The sequence below is a fragment of the Cydia pomonella genome, chromosome 17 (assembly GCF_033807575.1).
Source record: "Cydia pomonella isolate Wapato2018A chromosome 17, ilCydPomo1, whole genome shotgun sequence".
Classification (NCBI taxonomy): Eukaryota; Metazoa; Arthropoda; class Insecta; order Lepidoptera; family Tortricidae; genus Cydia; species Cydia pomonella.
The window spans coordinates 2,463,027-2,486,525 of record NC_084719.1 but is presented as its reverse complement, the minus strand read 5'-3'; the positions used below and the strand labels follow the sequence as shown (position 1 = coordinate 2,486,525).

Genomic DNA, 23,499 nt, shown 5'->3' with positions numbered 1-23,499 from the left:
AACCGAGAAGTCTACACAAACCGTACAGAAGGACCATCAAAATGAATGAACGGCCAAGGCAAGACTAATGAGGCCCTCTATACATCACTCCTTCATCAAAAACCCAAACTCCTTCAGCTCCCGATCAAACGCTTCGTCTCTGTACTTCTTGATCTTGTTGAGGCCCGTCTCGAAGTCGGTGTGCAGCCGGCAGGTGCCGCCGTAGCGCGCCGGCAGGCACTCGCGCGGGACGTACCGATGCAGCGACTCCAGGTCGCTGCCGTGGAAGTGGATTTTGGCCCAGGCCTTCCTGCTGATGAAGCGCTTGAAGAGGAAGAAGAAGGTGTTCAACAGCCAGTTGTAGTTGATGATGTGGCAGCCGTGCATAATGCCGGGGAGCGCGTACTGGAAACCAATGTAGATGTCACTGATGAAAATAAATACTATAGGGAAATTCTTACACAAATTGACTAAGTCCCCACGGTAAGCTTAACAAGGCTTGTATTATGGGTACTCAGACAACGATAAATATAATTATACGAGTAATATACAAATACTTAAATCCATACAAAACATCCATGAGCATGACTCGGGAACAACTACATGTCCTTGCCGGGATTCGAACCCAGGACCATCGGCTTCATAGGCAGGGTCACTACCTACTAGGCCAGACCGGTCGTCAATGGAAATAAAGTGTAGGATGAATATTCATCCTACACTTTCACACTTACTGGAGTACATATGTACTGAAGTTTAAGTGATGGTTAGATTCATATAAATGACTTCATTCAGTCTGGGTAGAAAATAAGGAAGGAAAACTTGAGTCCCAGGGATCATATTTTTCCAGACTAAAAACCACTTTGAAGTTTTAAATTTGTTACCATTGGTCTATCTATATCTTTCGTGGAAGGAATTTAATGGTTTAACGCTTACTCCGGTCAGACAGACGATCTGGTAGGCGACGGTGGGCGTGAGCGTGGCGATGTGCTTCATGGTGATGCCCTCGAGGTCGAAGATGGCGGTGCCGCCCAGCACCTGCGCGCGCGGCGTGCGTAGACCGATCTCCATGAAGGCCAGCGCGGCGCGCACCAGGTCCTCCACGGGGAAGTCGTCGGGGTCCCATGTGCCTGGAGAAATTAATCAGAATTACCTAAAAAAGGAAATATTCAAATCATTAACACTAAGCATTTCGTTTACAAAAGATTTTTCCAAAAGATCAGTTTTAGAAACTTGGCCTCACCATTTTCTTATACGATTTTCTACTCATAATCACGAGCTCCTTTAATTTAATCCTTATAAAAGAAAAAAAAAAACCTATTTTTTTCTCATTCCGATACCATGTTTCATAGACTTTGTACAATTTGGTAATCGCTAACGGGATGGACGGTACGAAAAATGTAAATATAAATCTAAATCTATAAATCCATAGTTGATAGTTAAGCTTAGAGTTAACTTATAAAATAGTATTAGTAGAATTACAAATAATTTTAACCTATATATTTATTCAATACTCTATTAATCAATGTATGTAAGAACCTGCAATGAATTTCTTGATAAAATCCATATAATTATAATATAACGTGTGTAGGCAAAACACTAACCGTTTTGGACTGCACATATTCGATGCTGCGACGTATGAACGTACAACACGTAAGTAGACTTAAAATGACATGACACAAAAAGTACGTAAAGTGTATTTGAACAATGGACCCCATGGAATTAATCAAATGTAAATTTACATTACGATGAGTACTAGTATGATATTGAATCTAGACCCAAAATATGACCTTGCGCCACGTTTTAATTTCCGTCTCTTTCTGCAGATTATCTTGAAAATTGCTGGAAAGTTGTATTTCTTTCAGAGCAGCTTTCGAGTTACTTCCTAGACAATCGGGTGATTGTCAATATTTCGCCAAACTAAATGATTTGCACGGACATTAAGCTTGAGTTTAAAGCCTTGATCAGTACTAAGGGCCAACAAAGACGGACTGCAACCTGACTGCAAGTTGTATGGGAACTGCACGCCAACTGCAACGTCGTCTTGCGTCCTTCGCCTTCGTCAACGCCCAGAAGTCCTCGTCTCGGACAGGCACGGGTATTACACGGTACGTACCTAGTACTCATCGAACCGGACGATTACCCGGCGGCCGACGCCGGGCGGGTCAAGCATGGCGGCCTCGTAGGCGCCTTACACCTTCGTTAGCGCCCAGAAATCCACGTCTCGGTACAGGTACGGGTACCGCACGGTACGTACCTAGTACTCACCGTACCGCGCGATGAGCAGGCGGCCGACGCCGGGCGGGTTGCGCATGGCGGCCTCGTAGGCGCCCTTCACCTTCGTCAGCGCCCAGAAATCCACGTCTCGGCACAGGTACGGGTACCGCACGGTACGTACCTAGTACTCACCGAACCGCGCGATGAGCAGGCGGCCGACGCCGGGCGGGTTGCGCATGGCGGCCTCGTAGGCGCCCTTCACCTTCGTCAGCGCCCAGAAATCCACGTCTCGGCACAGGTACGGGTACCGCACGGTACGTACCTAGTACTCACCGAACCGCGCGATGAGCAGGCGGCCGACGCCGGGCGGGTCGAGCATGGCGGCCTCGTAGGCGCCCTTCACCTTCGTCAGCGCCCAGAAATCCACGTCTCGGTACAGGTACGGGTACTGCTCCAGGAAGTTGCAGTACCGCACCAACTGCCGATGCATTATCTTTGTCAGTATAACATCGAATTATTTACATAAATGTAATGTGTAGCATATCTACATAACATACAATATAGTAACGTGGCCCGGGGATTGGTTGACTGAAAGCTTTTTTTTAAACAGGGAAGATAACTAGAAGTTTCTAAAGTAAAATTGCATATTCGTTATGTTATCTTAAAAATCTAAATAACATTAAGTGCAAGGTTTAGTAATTTTAGTTGTTGATGGCGCTAATGTTAAACATGGCATATCATTAGCGCCATCTAGGTTAACTAGTTGTAACTAAACGTCTCTCAGACATGTGAATTATTGCAAGAATTTTATCGAAATTATACACTTTATACAGTACGGTTTTTTGACATTGACATAATTATCTGATCCATATCGTATGTTTAGCAAATGTCTGACATATCTTAAAGTTCAAATCGGGCCGTTAGAATCTGGCTTTGGGTACTGTTTGTATTTTCAGGGTTAGGATACCTAATTTTGAATGGGTAAGTACCGTTGACTGCATTTACTGCCCTCTCTGGATGTACAGTGAGCAGCGAAATTGCATGCAGAAATTACGAATGTATTCATTTATAAATCCGCCATGCAGGTTTACGACTTACGGTTTTTAAATTTCGACTGATGGTACTCGCTAGTGCTCGTGGTTTGCATTAATGTTTACGTTGTATTTCCGTACAAAAACGCTCATAACCGTAGTATATACTACTTTCACTCGCAATATTGCTATGAATATTCAGAATTTTTGGCTTTTATGGGCGTTGGAGACAGCCTTTAGCGCTACGCATCGGTAGATGGCGCGAATAGTGTAGTGTTTCAGGTATAAATAAATAAATATTAATAATAAGCCCACAGGGCAGCTTGTGGCGAGTTGTTGGGGAGTAACGACCCGAGTGCTCCCGAGAGTCGGTCGGGGTCTCCGTCGCCGGCGTGTCTTCGTTATCGACCACGGTGTGGACCCCGAGGAGACCCGCGGGAAATTCAGCTCTGGCTTGCCTTCATTGGCCGTCCAGAGAGGAGTCCTTAGAGCTATATGCTCCGGGGGTGGAAGTGAAAGATGCATAAGACGCGACTTGGCACAGTGGTCACAATATTCGTTACAATAATACCAACATTAAAATCTTATTTAATAACATTATACTTATAGTTGTGTTTGCAGACAACATAAAGTGTCATTTTCAACTAAATCAAAGATGTAGATGTAAATTTCAACTAAATTAGCTCAGCACAGCGGTTATTGATTCCCCATACAACCTTGCAACTGTGCTAGCTATGCTTGCTATGAATAGGTATCTAATAATTAATAGAGTCAGGCGTTACTTTGCGGAAAACCATATAAATTAAACCAAAAATATTACTTTATTATCCGCGAAACAATAAGGTGCTAGGCAATTAGTGCTAACTGGTTATTTACAAACAAATATAACAAAGCACCTTCAAAAACTACTCAGCACGTGTTTTGACCTTATTGTAGAGGGGCGGGGCGGACGTATTAACAAAGATATATTTTTGTTTTTATTAAGAATATCTTATTTTGAATAATTAATTTTGCGCAGCGGATGTACATCTTGTAGTTCTGCCGCTCACTGCTAGAGGTCGCTAGTGCTCATGTTCTGCGTTAACTATTACGGTGTCTTTCCGTTAAACAATGCTCATAACCGTATTATCCTTTAAGTAGTAATATTGCTATGAATATCCAGAATAAGCGTCTCACATTTCTATTTCTAATATTTTTCTCTTTTAAGGTCATTGACGCCATTAGCAATTTCTGTTAGTAAAATTATGTACCTACTTGTAAAAGGATAGTTTACTATCTATTTATTTTCTGTAATAAATAATGAAATAAACGTATTTGTATTTGAATAATTTGATGTTAAATTAGGCATAAAATGATAGCAACTCAAGTACAGTACTTGACTCTTTTAGGTGCATAAAATTGGAAAAAAGCGGCCAAGTGCGAGTCGGACTCGCCCATGAAGGGTTCCGTACCATTTATGACGTATTAAAAAAAAACTACTTACTAGATCTGGTTCAAATTAATTTTCGGTGGAAGTTTGCATGGTAATGTATATCATATATTTTTTTTAGATTTTTCATTCTGTTATTTTAGAAGTTACAGGGGGGGGGGGGGACACACATTATTTCACTTTGGAAGTGTCTCTCGCGCAAACTATTCAGTTTAGAAAAAATGATATTAGAAACCTCAATATCATTTTTAAAGACCCCACACGTATGGGTTTGATGAAAAAAGATTTTTTGAGTTTCAGTACTTACATGGGGAACCCCCAAAATTTATTGTTTTTTTTTCTATTTTTGTGTAAACATCATAATGCGGTTCATAGAATACATCTACCTACCAAGTTTGAACAGTATAGCTTTTATAGTTTCGGAAAAAAGTGGCTGTGACAGAATCGGACAGACAGACGGACATGACGAATCTATAAGGGTTCCGTTTTTTGCCATTTGGCTACGGAACCCTAAAAATGAAAATAAATGACAAAAACCTCTGTAGATGGCGCTAGTAGTATAGTGTTTCTGACTCAAAAAAAAGAGAAAGATTATACAATAGTAGTAGTAAATAATAGCGTCAACCACAAGATACTTGTTTTTCACAAAAATAACGCTGCGTTGACTCATAGTCGAACAAATTCCTGTGAATGAATCAGTAGACGAATTTAAAGTATTCGGGATTTATTTTTTCATTACACGGGTTATTTGCTTCAAAACATGCTCACATCCGGATGATGATTGGTCTACATATAGCTTTCCTAAGAGGATAAAAAAATTGAAACTTAGTAGTTAAGTCGATATACGCCTCCTTCAGTTTAGTCGCCCGTTGACTTATTTCGGCACACATTTTATTTTATCCAGTTAAAGCTAAGCTACCTGCATTAAGAATTGTCAGAAATTTAGCGAAGATACCGTAGAACGTAGCGCTACGGTGTAGACGTAGAATTTGCGGGGTTGACTGATGTACGATTCCCACCGACGTGCCAATACATTATATTGTATGCGATGGAGTTCAAGCAGAGCTGTCCGCGTTCGCGCGGAGCTGGCCGGCTTGCGGCCGTACAAATGTGAAATGCGCTCCAACTCCGCCCGTTTGGTGGGAATCGTACTTGAGAACTTGTCTTAAGAGGAGAGGCTAATTGTCATTTACATGTTGATTAATCAAAATATAGTTAGGCTCTCCTCAATTCCTTTTGGATTTTCAACGCAAAATGTTAGTTTTACCTAGTAATTTTAAAGCTTCAGTAGAATTTAAGATATCAAAGTCTAATAAGAGTTGCATACCACTGACGTCCTCTAGGTCGACTAGTTGTAACTAAACATCTCTATACTGTACAATTTCATTAAGTATTAATTTTATTTAAGTATATTAACCATACTTAAATAATCCTATTATTTTCTGGATTTAGAATCTAGCTTTTGGTACTATTTTCGCGGTCCCGGATATCTAATTTTGAATAGGTATTATTAGGTACCGCTAGCGGCATCTTCCGCCCGGCGGATGTACTTCTTGTAGTTCTGCCGCTCGCTTGTAGAGGTCGCTAGTGCTCGTGTTTTGCATAAGTTTTTACGGCGTCTTTTCGTACAAAAGCGTGGAATGAACTGTCGCCTGCGGTATTTCTAACACACAACCCTCCTGGTGTCGCGGGTGTGTATAGGCGCCGGTAATCACATGCCATCAGGCGATTCCTCTGCTCGTTTGCCTCCTATATCAGAAAAAATAAAAAAGTGCTGTAACCATAGTAATTCGCTATGAATTCAGCAGGATTCGTAACGTTAAAATTTCTTATCTTTTTCGGCTATTATTGCAAGCACATTGGGTAGAGTGGTCACGGAGCACCAACATTATTTTGACTAAAGTTATGTAGAGTTTGTGAAGTTACGGCTTGTCAAGTTAGGACGTGTAGAGCTTCTAAGCTTGGCTTTACATGACATCTGATAACTTTTTGACAGTGCGAGCCATTTATGGTCTCATCTTGGCAATATTTTTTAGGTGGGATTTCACACTTCTTTTTGTAAGTGGTTTATGATAATCTTCCATCCCCTAATTAAAGGGTGAAAAATTCGGAAATACGTATCTTTTATACAATCTACTTTTTTTAACTGATTCTACATACAAATTTCAACCCCTTTTTTTCATTTGGTTCATTTTCTTTCTTTTTTTGGGAGTCGGAAGTATCATATAAAATTCCATCCCCCTAGTGTATCCCTTAAGGGTTGGGAGGTAAAATTCCCAAGTTTTAGTTTTTTTTGTTGTTTGTGTACTAATACGCTAGTATTAGAAAGCTGAAATTAGACAGTAAGTCAGTGACGAAATCAATCATCAGGGGGGGGGGGGGGATCATCAGGGGTATTTAGATATCAATAAAACCTAAAGTATAAGAGCAATGCAACTGACCCTTATTTGTTTAATAAGTGCACTATTTAAATCATATCCCGGGAACCTGTCTGGTACTTATATGCGGGTTCAAAAAACGACGAATCACTACGAGAAAATATAGGCAGTGCCCTTGCGCTTCACTTTAATCGTCTCAGATTTTATTAGTAAATAATAGCGTTGACTACAAGAGTATTTTTGTGAAATAAAGTATGTTTTACACAAAAATAACGTCGCCTGCGTCGGCTCGGCTCATTGCGGAACGAATCCGCCCGGAGCAATATTTATTTAGCGCCAACTCTACGTCGAACAGCGGCTCCAGAGTTGACTCGACGCCGACGTTCGAGACACGCATGCTATCTATTAATATCTATTATTATTAATAATAAAAGATGATTATATGTAAGAAAATTTTAAAAAACTCGTATAATATTGTAGACCTGTCTGTTGGGTTGCACGATGAATCTATCTTAACCTACCAGCAGGTGCCGGTGGCGATGGTAGGTATGTTTCCACAATATCACTTGAAAAAATTTCGGCACCGTTTGTCTTCTCTGTAGTCCATCCAATTGTAAGACTATCTGTTGCCATAATAAAATAAAAGGAATATAAAAAAATAGTGAGTTACGTGTCTGTGCGCGCGGCGCACGGCGAAGCGGCGCGCGCGTAGGAACTTGAGCAGGAACGCGTCGTCCATGCGCCGCGGCGAGCACTCGCCCCGCTCTGCAATACAACCAACGCCAGAATAAATATGATGCGATCGTGCACGCTATTTGCTGCGACTGCGGGCTTTATGCGAGCCTTATGTGAGTTGGTCTAATTAAGCGCGTATTCTGCAGCAAACATGCATACCTACTACCTACGCATTCACTAGATCTAGATGCACCTAATAGGCCAATTCGAGTTTTAGTTATTCGATCTGTTTCCGATATCATACTGATCTGTCAGTATCATGTCAAGACAGTCAAAAGTAACGTTTTTGGGTGAAGAAATGTCACTTCACTTGACACCGAGCCGTCAGTTGATGGTTACTTACATATAAAACAGATGTCATTTCTATTCTCATATTTTATTTATCATAATTTATTCATACCGTAGGTACCTATTAGGTAGTTTTAGTTGCTTAACATAAAATAGAGCGAGGACAAGTTACACATACTAAACTTCATATTCATATTCATATTCGTATATTTATAATAATTCAACTCGTATTACATGACACTTTTCATAATTACATTACAATACGTAAATAAATTAACAGTTCTTAATTAACTTCTACTGCCTAGTTTCTACTCACAGCGTCCTACCCGTGGATCAAACTGTCTCACCGTGGACCAAAGTGTTAACGGATTGGTGACCGCTATCAGATGAAAGAAGCGCCTGGCGTCCGCTACCTCGTTGGGTGGACGACATTCGGAGGACCGCGGGGCACTTCATTCATGAGACTAGCCCACGACCGGGATACGTGGCGTACACGAAGATCATCATGAATGCTCAGCAGCAGGAGCGGGCGACAGGAGGCTAAAATGACGATAACGATAATCTCACCGTATATCATGTTCCGGAGCTCCTGAATGGCCGCAGCCCTGGTGTCAGGGTCCTCGTCGACCAACTCGCGCGCCAGCTCCAGCAGTTCCGGGTGCTCGGACGTGTCCAGGTCCGCCTCGTAGCAGAGGTCGATGAACCGGTCGACCATGTTGCTGTGTTGCTAGCTTCACTCCTGTGAAACGTAAGATGATATCGTACGTTAGCAAACTGAATGTTTTTAATTTTTATTCACACAAAGTGATTTGTCGTGTTTTCTTAATAACTAAATTTGGCATAATCAATTAAATAACCTATACAAACGCTAAATTCACGAAGGACTTTAAATAACAATATTAAGAGGAAACATTAGTGGTCATTTTTCCATAGGTACAAACGTACTCGACGTTTTCCTCTCTGTATTTTGGCCCTAGAGGAATATTTTTATATGAGCTCAATATTACCAGTAGCCGTGTCTGTAGTTTTGGTTTTTTGATATTCTTGTTTTTAGGGTTCCGTAGCCAAATGGCAAAAAACGGAACCCTTATAGATTCGTCATGTCCGTCTGTCTGTCCGATTCTGTCACAGCCACTTTTTTCCGAAACAATAAAAGCTATACTGTTCAAACTTGGTAAGTAGATGTATTCTATGAACCGCATTATGATTTTTACACAAAAATAGAAAAAAAAACAATAAATTTTGGGGGTTCCCCATGTAAGTACTGAAACTCAAAAAATCTTTTTTCATCAAACCCATACGTGTGGGGTATCTATGGATAAGTCTTCAAAAATGATATTTAGGTTCCTAATATCATTTTTTTCTAAACTGAATAGTTTGCGCGAGAGACACTTCCAAAGTGGTAAAATGTGTGTCCAAAGTGGTAAAATGTTGAACAAGATCTTGTAAGTAGATTTTTTTAATACGTCTTAAATGGTACGGAACCCTTCATGCGCGAGTCCGACTCGCACTTGGCCGCTTTTTATATGAGTTAGGTTAACTCAAAAAGTGCTAAAAACGGCTTAATAAATGCGTGGTGAATAGACGCATAGCATACAAAATCGGCAACACTGCCGTCCTATCTCTAAAACCGCTCAAAGCTGCATAATACCAGTTTTCATTTGGACAAATATTCTAAAAGAGAAAAGAATTCTCTATCGACTGGTCTTGGAATCATATTTTTATCTGTTGTAGTTACGGAGATACAGACTCGACCTAACACGCTAACTGCATTATAATTTGATACTTCTCAATACTATAAAATCGCAAACCTACATTATCTTTCTATAAGTAATATAAAAGCGCTTAGCCAGTTTTTTATTTTAATTAATCTTTTACGTTATACATAGCTAAAACACATTTACTTGGAAAAACTATTAATATGTTTTATCAAGTACAATTTCTTTTATTAAATACTACACAAAAAAACAGTTACTATGCTTAAACATGGCTAACGTTCTTTAACCGTTTGTGTAAAAGACTTTTATTGCGATTCATGTAACAAATACATCACTAAAACCTATTTAGTGTGCTTAACGGGTAATTATGTTTGAGAAAAAGAATAATAATACAACAGTTAAACACGGCCAACCAACAATGCCACGCTAAAACCCCGCTAAGTGTAAAACATATTCCCATGAATTTTATTACGTAAGGCAGACAGTTTAACAATGCGCCGTGCGCTGTAAGTTGTCTTTTTTATTCGGTGACTGATGGATGCATGCTTATATAAAAAAAAACCGAAATCCGAAAGTAAGTGCTACGATTTACATACAAAAATGGAGAACGATAAACTAATGATAATTCACGTCGGTAGTGGATTTCTACGTAGCGAGAACATGGTCACTACGAAGACATGATCTAATCTAAAAAGCAACTATATACTTAATAGAGAGTTGCTGGAATTGCTTAAACATATTGAGTTGGTCTTCCAAAGGTCTAAGTAGCAAGTGTCAGCATAAACTAATATAGTAAGAAAGAGGGATTGAGCTAATGCAATCTTAGTGGCGTAATGTTTCGAACTCTGCGGAGTGATGCTTTTATATCAAAAAAAATCCTTCTAAACTCGCTCATCTGAGGTATCCATGATAGAGAAACAGCGAGATTTAAGAGACCCGGGGAGAGTAGGAAATCTAAATAGGTACCGTTAAAAATAATGGCAGGTAGAGTACTAAAATCAATCTTGGCAGAACACTTTGACCTAGGTACCTATCACTATAACTTAAATTTCAGTGGATTTACCTTGAGACCGTAACGTGAAAGTCCAAATCAAAATGCTTTCTAAATTAGTGTTCATGTTCATGGTGCAGATAGTCTATGGTAGATGAGTAAAAGAGCCTTGACAGTATGTTTAAAGTGGTAGAAGAAGGAATTATAACGTGTTAGAGTATATAAAGTAAGGAAATGAAACAGGAGACAACACGCTGCCCCGTCCTGTGCAGGCACAATGAAGATTAAGAGCAATCCACCTCTGTTGACGCCCTACTTAATAACTATGAAACTAGTTCGCTGTCATAGGAGATACATTAAGAGAACGCAATATGCCTACTAAGATGTCAAAGTGACCCGTGTTGAAAGCATTACCGAAATCCAAGAATGATAACACCGTGATATACCATATCTGCAGTATTTTTACAAGAGCAATAATTGTACTGTGCCGAGAAGGGTAACCGGGTTAATATAGGTTCGTGAGCGCATGTCTGTTCAAAACGGTAATCTAATTATCGGTACATAAACGTACAAAAGACACTCAAGAACTTAAGAGAGGAAACAAAGAAATATAAATAAATAGAGCGGTAGTTTGAGAAGGAGAAGGAATTGGACTTTCTAACGGCATCTTACCAAAGCGACTGGAAAATATAAGAAGAATAGAGCTATCGAGGATACATATGATGATATGATCAATAAGGTCAATTAGAGGGAGGATCATGTTTTGGCTCGCATCGTCTTTTCCAACGGCCTTAGACGAGACGAACATTAAAAAAAGTTAAGTAGATGCATTAGAAGGGAAGTTTTAGATTTTTCTACTTAACGAGAAAAAAATTCAGAAGAAAAGAAATGCAGATTAATGGCGTCGAAATCAAAAAAGGTATTAATTGAGCTTTGTAATATTTACTAACTCCAAGTAACTTAAGAAACTACCACACTTTAGCGGGTCCCCAAATTCAACGGAATTATGAAAGAGAAGCCTCTGATCATCTCCGCATATTGTACTACAGCCATTCCATAATGCATGAGATTAATGCTTTATTTTTATGTGAAGGGTGTTTTTGCTGCCCTTTATAAAAACCTACTAGGTAAGGTGGGTAACTAATTATTGGAAATTCGTTTTTTATCTTATTTGTATCCATTTCGTAAGTACTCACCCGATTACAGAGACACCTGTTCCAAAATCGGCACAATTATTATGATTACTACAGATTTCTATGCCTCTAAACCCAGTAAGTAGCATGTTAACTTACCTTTTACCCTAGTAAAACTCAGGAAGTCACAAATTCCGTGTAAAAAACTAGTAGGGATCTGAGAAATGATAGGTTTTAGTGTAGTCATTTAGCCTTACTAGGTTTTTGAACTGGCAATCAAAGCGCGGGGGGCGCATTTTCAAAAGTGGGCTTCATTAGACACTGGGCCTTACATGGATCAGACACCTTACAATGGTTAGTAATCTACTTCTTCACGTACATTTTTTTATATAAAATTTAACACATTTTTGAGACTGACACAATTTGCGTTTTTAAAATTTTAAAAAGTTGACGACTGATTTGTCAGTGTTTTTTAAGTTTTTGGTTTTGTTTTTGCATGCGAATAAATACATATACGATATTTAATTTCTCTTAAAACTTAGTAGTATAATGCAGGTTAACATGATTTTGTTAATACAATAAACCTTTTTTTGTGAATATTTCCAACACTTAAACCTAGTGAGCATTACTAGTTCGTCATTTAACGGGCTTTTAGTATAGGAATGCATACAAATTACTTCAATATGTATAGTCATTACATAGCTAAAAAATGGTTACAGTCCAATAACGTGTTTATTACAAATGTTTTCTAGGTAATATTTTAACAGATAAAATACTATAAAATTGTGCAGTACCTTTGCGGTTATTAAGCTATGTTTTGTTTATTACACAATTCACAATTACGATACTATAAACACGTAAATTGACTTGGCCGTTATTTAGTTATTTTTTATATGTTATTCAATTCTAAAGAACGGTTAAGGTATACTTAACGGTGTTTTAGGAGTAATATCGCACATATTTTAGTAATTATTTGCAACACTAAAACACAAAATAGTGATTTTCTAATTAATAATATAATATTTGAGGAAATGGTTTTCAAACAAAGTAAGGATAAATTTAGTTTTAATTTTTGCACAAAAGAAATCCGGAAGAAATGTACACATTTTCTAGAGATATGGGTTTGAACGTTTTTTGCCCATATCTCAAAACTATAATTTGTGGGTTAGATAGGTTTTAGTGATAGGACGGCAGAACAATAAACCCCAAAATCAAAACGGTCCGAAAGAGACAAAATTTCGTTACGATTGGTTAAGTTTTGGAGAAGGAAAATGTCGAGAACGTAACCTCGATTTCAAAGTTTTTTCGCAGATATTTTCGCCTACGCTGCAGTTGACCTTATTTGATTTTCTTTATGAATTACCCTTTCAAAAATCGTAAATCAACAATTTGTAATTATTTGGATATAAAAATGTGGATTTATCAAGTAAATAACATATACAAACAAATTCTGACTTTCCTAATGGAATACCCTTACAACAATAATACATATTAAGAAACACAACAATAAGTGTTCACCGCGAGAAAATAAATAGTTGTTCGAATAGAGATTGAATCATACAATTACGGGATAATGTACTGTCCCGTATTGGTTTCGCCAAATTACAGGAAAATGAAAATTTTCCGCCTGAAATACGGGACAACCCGTAAAATACTGGACATCTGGTCACCCTAGCTGGGGGGTCAGTTATATCTGGAGCTTACTGTACACTGAACTGACATAGAATGATATTTGAATCAATCATGTTATTTAGATATCGTGCATTTCGCGCGTAGTGTATTGGCGCGGGCGAGACGCACGATAACTAAATAACGTGATTCAAATATCATTCTGGTGTCAATGTTCGTTAGAATAGGCCTTGTGGCTTGCCCCTGTCTATTTCCACTTCAACCTGCAAACGTCAACAAATTATACTAGTTACCTACTTTGGTTCTACGTTCTACATATTGCGAAGCGAATTGCTATTACAAGGTTACGATTATTAAGTAATATGATTTATTAGCATGCATTTTGAGTTCAAACATAATTTATTTTGACCTAGTAATGTAATTATCCGCGACATTAGCATTCGTGCCGTCAACCTGGCGTCACAGACCATCAGACCAAGTCGAAGGTACAGTGTACAGTACCGTGATAACATCAGATCAAAGTGATCTTTGAATCAGTAGGTTAATTAGTCATCGTGCATCTCGCTCCTACATGTATTGGCGCGGGCGGGACCCACGATACCTATAGGTAAATAAATCCAAATACCATTCTGATGTCAATGTTCGTTCGAGATGGCCTGCTTGTTACCACTAGGTATTAAATGATGTATACCATTTAGCCATTGTGCAAGAAATAACTATTTATAAACAACTAATGGGTTTATGGATAATATTTTAAAATATTCATATGATTAAACGACGGCAAATATTTTGCTGTACTTTGCCCTACAGAATAATTAACACGTGACCTTGTTGGAACATGACAAGGATTTGTGAGTTTTGCGGCGTGAGGAAAATATATTGAAAACATTACATTAGGTGCAGCACAATGGGATGAGCTTGAAGGTAATAAAAATAATCGATAAGGAAGGGAACCGACCACTTCCCCATACAAACGTAGCCCCAATTTACCTCCCTGGATATTGACATGCAAATTCATCATGTTCTTCGCTTTGTCCCGGCATTTTGCCACGGCTCATGGGAGCCTGGGATCCGTTTGGTAACTAATCCCAAGAATTGGCGTAGGCACTAGTTTCTACGAAAGCGATATTTACCTTCTAACCCAGAGGGTAAGCCTTATTGGGATTAGTCCGGTTTTCTCACGATGTTTTCCTTCACCGAAAAAGCGACTGGTAAATAGGAGTGAATAACCAATTCCATAAATTACTTTTAACTGCATCTAACTCTTATAATAATTAAATAGCTGATATAAGTATATAGTACCTGGGCGACCGAGCTTTGCTCGGTTATAACTATTTATCGTAATATGGTGGTGTATAGGTGATAATCTTAACTACATTTTTTCACTAAATTAAACTTGTCTAAAACAATAAAAATTAAAAAATTATATATGAACTTGACGTATACAAAAAAAAAAAAAAAGTTAGTCACTGGGCGAGATTCGAACCCGTAACACTTCGTTTCTAGCCGTCCGCGTCATTAATCCGCTGGACCAGACGGACAGTGGCCAGCAACACGAAATTAGCGACCATATTCTGCATTGAAAAAAAAACCCATGAAAACTCAAAAACACGCGTTTTCCCAAACGTAAGACTAATCTAGATCGATTGTATACCCCCAAAAACCCCCATATACCAAATTTCAGCGAAATCGTTAGAGCCGTTTCCGAGATCACAGAAATATATATATATATATATATATATACAAGAATTGCTCGTTTAAAGTTATAAGATAAGATAAGATATCAGGAGAGGAAAATGAGGGCTACGATTGTATGAAAAGGCGATTTTGCGCAGCAAAATTAGTAAATTCTGCACAAAGATTCGCCTGAGATATGCGATATCTAAGCCTTATAATAATTTTTCACAAGAAATGTCATTATAGTGGTTTAAATCCACCAATACATGTACGGACAAGTACGAGCGAAATGCATGCACGAATGATACCTGAATGAAATATTTTAGATATTTTGCTGTCAAATGTCAGTTCGAATTGACCTCCGTGCCGGTAAGATACCGCCGCGCCGCCGCCGCCGGTAGCAGGAGCACAGCAAGGTATAAACACTCGGTGCCCTGTGACCTGTCAACCAATACACTGTGACTACATGCTCTCTCTATACAAAAGTAATTCCCATTTTCCTCTCCGGATATTGACATCATGGAAAATATCTTTATATAATTAGATGTTTATAAACTATAACTATGCCCCTTTGTATGATATATATTTTGATTATTATAAGAGGAGCGAAAAACAAATCCGATACCCATTTTGAAAAGCTCTTATAATTATAAAAAAAACGAAAAAGAAAACAATCAGGGTTCAGGGGCATAGCTGTATGTATAGTCAATATACATTAAATTGTGTTAACACTTTCTATAATGGGAGGAACACTGCCCTGCTCGCGTGGTAACAGCGTAAACGGACAGGGAGTGAGATCAAGCCTAGAAAAGCCACGATTCGAAGGAAAATGTGCATGTGTTTATTCCCGCCGCCGCCTGTAATAATTTAATTTGTTCAAAAATGTTTTCTGTGCTTTTCTTGGTAAAATATTTATAAAGTTTATTCAAATGAACAAATTAAACCAAAAAATGTTATGATTCAATATTTAATCAAGACGCCGTGAGTTCAGGCAATTAAATCATTTAAATGTACGACAGCTGCTCGCTGAGCACTGAGCGGACGGCCGTGCGTGCCCGGGATCGCGGATATCATTGCTTTTGAATTGTTATTTTTTAGTTAATTTTAACAGTTTAAAATTAGGTAATCAAACATAAAATTAAGCATTTTTAGAAGAAATTTTGCTTTTGTGCAAAAATAGTGGCAAATGTTTAATGGTGCGTTTCACACCTATGTTCCTGAAGCGCTTGTGGCCTAGAGGTAAGAGCGTGCGACTTGCAATCCGGAGGTCGCGGGTTCAAACCGCGGCTCGTGAATGAATTTTTCTAAACTTATTTTCGAAATATCATTTGATATTTACCAGTCGCTTTTCCGTGAAGGAGAACATCGTGAGGAAACCGGACTATAAGGACTAATAAGGCCCAGTTTATCCTGTGGGTTGAAAGGTCAGATGGAAGTCGCTTTGGTAGAAACTAGTGCCTACGCCAATTTTAGGGATTAGTTGGCAAGCGGACCCTAGGCTCCCATGAGCCGTGGCAGAATGTGACAATGCGAGGAAGACGATGTTTCTGGTTTTTCTTTCTATCGAGCGAAAGTTGTTTAGATTTCGAATCGATTAAGTTAGAAGACACAGACCAAGGTTGTTATTCATTTTTTTGGCAACGGCATTATGATCTAAAAAACTAAGCGCTACGATTTTAATAAAACTCTGCCAGCTGAACTTACTGCACCTTATATACAAAGAGATTGAAGTATTACTTTACTTTGGCTGAAATCAAATATTATAAATTATATTTTTAAACTTTAAAATCTTTAATATTCCTTCTCTTAAGTATTTTTCTCTGAATTTTGGTAAAATTGCATTTTACAGTAAACACCCGTTTTTAGCCTAGGGCAGTTTAACTAGTGGCGACGGCCGCCGGACTAAGTGAATTAAAATTAGTACTTACAAAGTAGAACTTTTATCCACACACCGGAGGTATTTGTATAGGTAACACTCTCAGACAAGCACTAGATCACCGGCGCGTCTGATTAGATTAGTTAGACCGCCTAGACTAAATGCCGATCACCGCCGAAAACAGCTCCGCCCGCACTGCAGGCGCTAATGACTTCAAGCTGAATCAGTCATCTCACCTTGACAGTAACAACACATCTTAATTCATATTTATGTCATTTGTTTACAGCGTGCCCTTACAAGGTAGGGAGCGAGAGCATTGTTCGAAACATTGTTGTCATTCAATTAAACTTCGATTCTCGCGGCGCGAGGCTGACGATGACGCCTCGTGTGTTGTTGGTGGGAAGTGGAAATTTGTGTCGATACATGTCACGTCACGATGTTAGAATATCAGAATTTGGGCAGTTTTGATTCATTACTCATTTATTGGTAGATCCGTTGTTATACGGGGATCTACCTTCATTTACAAACAATAACGCGTTCCAGGTAAGCCAGCTCCATGGCTGCCTCGTTTCTGCAGCGCATCAGGGATATGGTGCGCGGATGCGGGCCAGCCAGAACCCTACCCTGTGTGTACTAGCAGACAGATTCGACTGTCCGTATTCATATAGCAGTGTCTCATGACACTGCTGTGAAATGCATGTATCCAGCGGTGTATAAATACTGTAACTGTATTTTAATATATGCATATAGTTAAGTAGGTACTAATATTATAGGAACTTAGGTAAGTAAGTTAACTAACAAGCTGTATGAGTGCATAGTTAATGCTTTCATTCATTCAGTTGTTATTTGATTCAGATCTAGCCTACACATAGAACATAGGTAGCCTAGCTAGCTGAAACGGGGATCAAGGGGGTCAAAAATGTAGTTGAAAATATCTCTGTTTAATTTCAGACAAAAGTTTCCTCAATTTCAATTTCATTTTGACGCATTGTTTACTGTGATCATCATCTCAGCCGAACGACGTCCACTGCTGGACAAAGGCCTCCATGGCCCAAGGATCTCCACAATGGACGGTCATTCGCTGCCCTCACCAACGGTTTCCCGCGCCTTTAACCAGATCGTCGGTGTAATAGGCAGAGCGCCGGGGTGGAGGAGCTTGTACACTAGAATCTTCCAATACTTACTATTCTATCATTATATATAATTATACTACGTGACAGAAGAGGAAATCCCTTATCGAGTGGAGGCGCAAGATCTATATTAAATGTGCTGATCACTCAATATGCACTGACGTGCCGATATGAGTGTCTGCCTATCGCACCTCCCCTGAAAAGGTAGGGGTTCCCTCCCCTGAAAAGAACACTATTGGTAATACAACTTTACTCTATTCTTATGTATTCTTAATTAATACTAAATCACCTTAAACCTAACAATGCTTGATTTACAATTTCCTTTTAAAATTAAATTATTTTTAACACAACCATTGCATTTCACAAGTAATAGTTCACATTTAAAAGTTTACAACATACTTATATCGTGTTTTATCCAAGTCCAACTAATCTAAAAGTTCCTCCTCCTTCACAGATGCTGTAGCTGTGATAGGTAGTTGTAAATTATAACCATAATTATGTTACCTTCCGTTTGCTATTAGCCTTCTGCTCCTGACAATCTTTACATCGTTTTACATAATTCAGTTTTCCCAATAATACTCGTACCTCTTCTGGATACCGTTAATCATTCTAGTTCTACCAGCATATCTACTATTTAGTAACAGTAATAATCCTTTAAATCATTTCCCGATCGGTAAGTTCGTTTATAAGTAAAAACTAAATAGTTCCTACATAACCTAGGTAATTCATCATGTCCCGCGCGAAAGACCTTAATTAATCAACATTGTAACATCCTTTTTACTTGTGCTCATTTTAATATAGAACAACTCTACTATATTTAAACTTTTCCACAAAGAGCCATAAATAATCCTAATGTCTACTTTGGGACCTTTCCATACCATGATCGAGTCTCGTAACGATACGTCTATGCGTGCCTTCGTTCATGGAGAATCTTGATTCATATAAATTGTAGAGTTCACACAACAGCATTATCAGTATCATATTTTAAACTTCTGCACTGTATAACCAAGTCTCGTAACGATACGTCTAAGCGTGCCTTCGTTAATAGAGAATCTTGATTTATGCAAATTGCAGAATTTACGTAACAACATCATCAGTGTCATTTTTACCGGGTCGTTCCGAATATTCTATCAAATTATCAATTCTGTATCTTCCTGCGTCCCTTTCATGATATCTACTACTCTAGGCTGGGTAAGCTCCAAAGACGTAGTATCATAGTGTCGTGTCCAGTTTATTTGTTTAAGTATAATCCGTTAGAATCCTCAACCAGTAATCCTTATCTATTTATAATCCGTAAAAAACGAAAACTTGATAATTCCCTTCTAAACAAGTTACATCTATGTTATAACTTATCTAGACTACTCATTAAACAAAATAAACACATATATAACACATGAATATTAAAAAAAAAACTAATCATAAACATATCACCTAAACATTTTCACGAAGAATCGCTATCCGTACCGCTTGACACTCCAGCACCCGGCAGCAATGCGTAACCAGACGCGTAGCCGCCGACATCCCGAACCTCCGACAAATCCAAACCCGCCGAAGCCAATGAAGCAATACTGATACTGGCAGCGGTTACCATAACATTTTCCTTCGTTTATCACTATGATCTCATTCTCCGTTTCAGACCACCCATCTTGGTACGTTGATTACCCAAATTAACAAAACAATAAATCACTGGGTAAGCTCGACGCCGCCGACTCGTCCTCAAACTCCTCTTCATTGTCGTCGTCCATGATGATTTTATATCCGCAGTATCCTCACACAGAATTCGTGTCTACGGTCGCCATGTAATAGGCAGAGCGCCGGGGTGGAGGAGCTTGTACACTAGAATCTTCCAATACTTACTATTCTATCATTATATATAATTATACTACGTGACAGAAGAGGAAATCCCTTATCGAGTGGAGGCGCAAGATCTATATTAAATGTGCTGATCACTCAATATGCACTGACGTGCCGATATGAGTGTCTGCCTATCGCATCGGTCCATCTAGTCTGGGGTCTTCCCACGCCGCGTCCGGTACGTTAACTATGATATTTGTTTTCTATTTCTTTGTTATTAATTCAATGATGATCAGTAATGCGTCAAAATAAGCAAAACATATGGAACAAACATTTCTTTCATAAATTTAAAATGTATATCTAAATATACATTTTAAATCTTCTTTTTAGAAGCCATGTCTTATGCCTCAATACATGTATTATGCACATATGTACACAGTCACAGGACGTGTATTAACTAAATCCGTTTACACACAGCCTTTGATGTTTCGGGTATACTAAGTAACTGTAACTACGGGACCAACCCCGAAATCACGAAATAAAATTCGGCTATTTCGTAAATTGTGTGTGGTCTCACGGTGAAATTTTCTATGGGAGAGTCAATTTTTTTTTCGCTATTTCGGGGTTGGCCACATAATAGAAGTTGCTCAGTATAACCTAAATATTAACGGGTTTGGGTAAATGCTTTTAGTTAATTTACAAACTGTGTTACTTTTATATCAAATTATCAATGTATCATTGACTTACATATTACTTCGTAAAGACGGGCCTTACAGGCACTGTAAATGGGGCCAGTTCATGGGTGTCAAGATCGCATTTAGTAACACCGGCACGCTCAGTCGGGAGCCGAGCGGCGCAATGTGAAGTTTTCCCATAGTTTCATTTCTAATGAATAAAAATGTCTAGTTGTGTCGTGAAATGGTCCAAAAATTATTATAGAAAAATCTAATCCCACTTAAAAACATTTTCATGTAAAATATTGCTAAGACGAAACCGTAAGGCTCGCACTGTCAAAAACTTATCAGATCTCACGTAGAGCCAAGCTTCTAACTCTACAAGCCCTAATTCCACATGCAATGTATTCATGCCGAGTGAACTGTGGGTCAAGATCGCCGCAGAATGGCAGCTACGCTCCAAACGGGGATTTGGCAGTTACCGCGTCGGCGATGGCGAGACGAGTTAGACTCCTTTTCATTAATTGAAGCAATGGCTCGAGACTGCCAAGATCGGGAATACTGGAATAAGTGGGGGGAGGCGTTTGCCTTATAGGTTGGCATATAAATAAATATTAATTATGTTTTTATTGGTTGGTGGGTAGAATAAACGACTAACATAAATAACAATGTATAGCCTCGTTCTCACTGTTGACAACTAACAATTCGTAAATCTTATTGCAGAGAATTAGGGTTCAATAAAGATGTTGCTTACAGTACACAAAGTCTTGATCTGAATAAAATAATACCACATGATCTAACGTTTTTTTGTATCAGACTAATATATGTGTGGTGCAAAAAAAGAGGCGCCAGACCGCAGCGAGGTCATGGCTCATCATTGCCTGCATCAAAGATCGCAGGTGAATACCCTCATCCGCAGCTTTTGCCGGCTGTCGAATTTCATTATAAATACACGTACCGCTCACAACTCCTTTTTTGACCGATAGGCCAATTCGAACTTGTTATCATTCGCCCGTACCTCTCGCTCGCGCCAATGCATGTGCGAACAAGTACGAGCGAAATGCACGCCCGAATTACATCATTTAGACATCCATTTACAACAAAATGTAAGATCGAATAGGTCCCCTAGAGGTCAATTCGAACTTAAATCAATATCTGATTAATGTCAGTTAATACATGTACGGGCAATTCCGAGCGAATTGATATAGTTTTGATGTGTGTACCTACTTATGTATACCGGGTGTGGCCTGTAACAGGAGCAAAAAATTAAACTGTAGGCTGTACTCCTCAAACTGACCTACATTTGCTCAGCAACTTTTAAAAATAACTTTTATTTTGATTTTTAGAACACTAAAGTTTATTCTAAGACGCAATGTATTGCGAATTTTGTTATGTTTAAAGGATGACGAGCAACGTCAATTACACTGATGACAGCGTACATTGAAGGTAATATTTAAATTGTATGAAAAATGGGAAATCTAAAGAATTCACAATTTTCGAAAATCGCTGAACTAATGGTGTTAAGTTTGAGGAGTACAGCCTACAGTTAAATTTATTGCTCGTGTTACAGGTCACACCCGGTATATGTTGCTGACTTTTGACTTTCTTATGTGAAGTGTCCATACGTTCGAGTCGGCCTACAAGGCGAGTCGCCTTTGGAATGCGCTCGCTCTTACAAGCCTGGACTAAGGTTGCGGTGGCATCATACACAGGTATCTGCTGAAACAAACATTCAAATAGCGTCTTTGATTAATGGCAAGGGAGGCATATTTCCAAAACTAGGGCCCATGGGGCCCAAGAGTTAGACTTCCGTTTCATGTACTAGAACATTTTCGTTATAGTGAAATAATATTAATTTATGAAGGAAAATGTACAAAAAATACCGTTCGCCGTAGTTTACCATTGAAAATATTTTTTTTATACATATAGTTCGTGTCATTCACGATGACGCGCAAATTTGTCAAATCTAACCTTTTATAGACCTTACTGAACCTTACCTTTACCTTACCTTAGACGCGTCTTCGTGAATGACATGATCTAAGTATATTATGTAGGTATAACATTAACAAAATCAAAAATACTACAGAAATAAAATTATTGCACATAGTTCGCAGTGTAACTGCCTTTACGTTTTTATTATTCTATAATATTTTTTAAGCTTATGTAGGTATACAGGGTAGAAAAAATTTATGGCCCCGGAGGGAAAGTACCATCATTAAAACCTTAAGTTAGCTCATTGTACTTAAAGGAAACATTCTTTAATTTTTTTAAGAAACACGTCTGCATTCAAAGTTTTTTTTACAATTCGCTTGTCTAAAAATATTCTTGTGTACTAAATTTTAGATTTTATGGATATTTTGTATGACAGAGGAGTGTAAGACTTACTTAATGTTTCTTGGACAAAGTTTCACATTAACATTAATTAACCCTATCGACTACCTAATGGATTAAACTATCGAATTTTTTGTCGGTTCGATTCCCGGTCGAAACAAAATGCTAAAAGCACCTAGGTACTTTAAAAAAAAGGTGAAATCGTTTCACATGATAATAGTTATTTGTTTTACAAGGGGGCAAAGTAGTTGTTTAACCGCTCGTGCTAATATTGATACCCGAGCAAGCGAAAGATTCCAAAATTGAACTACGAGCGTAGCGAGTGGTTCGAGGAATGGAATCTTGAGCGTTGCGAGGGTTTCAAGGCACGAGGGTTAAACAAACTTTGCCTCCAAGTGAAACACAAAATTTTTCACCACACCAACGCGAGGAAAATACTAACTATGAAATACCAAAATAATCAATCCAAATCAAATCCAATTGAACGTAATA

The 23,499-nt window shown here is 38.6% G+C and overlaps 1 protein-coding gene across 2 annotated transcripts; it reads right to left on the bottom strand.

Annotated features, from left to right (window-relative positions):
* Positions 1-17,256, bottom strand: LOC133527013 (clavesin-2-like). Of its 2 annotated transcripts, XM_061863899.1 has the most exons (6): positions 17,131-17,256; positions 8,622-8,793; positions 7,702-7,796; positions 2,527-2,671; positions 913-1,106; positions 1-384 (listed from the first exon to the last, which is right to left on the bottom strand). In XM_061863899.1, exons 2-6 carry the CDS (start codon positions 8,767-8,769, stop codon positions 85-87), a joined length of 882 nt encoding a protein of 293 aa, XP_061719883.1. In that variant the 5' UTR covers positions 8,770-8,793; positions 17,131-17,256; the 3' UTR covers positions 1-84. The 2 variants fall into 2 exon arrangements, with proteins under 2 accessions (XP_061719883.1, XP_061719884.1); XM_061863900.1 differs by lacking the exon at positions 17,131-17,256 and having other exon boundaries at positions 8,622-9,303.
* Positions 17,257-23,499: the final 6,243 nt, after the last annotated feature.

Coding starts and splice junctions, on each gene's coding strand:
- LOC133527013 (XM_061863899.1), bottom strand. CDS start 8,769: ATGGTCGACCGGTTCATCGACCTCTGCTACGAGGCGGACCTGGACACG. Junction 7,797..8,621: donor GCTCCGGAACATGATATACG/GTGAGATTATCG, acceptor GTTGTATTGCAG/AGCGGGGCGAGTGCTCGCCG. Junction 385..912: donor AGATCGTCTGTCTGACCGGA/GTAAGCGTTAAA, acceptor ATTGGTTTCCAG/TACGCGCTCCCCGGCATTAT.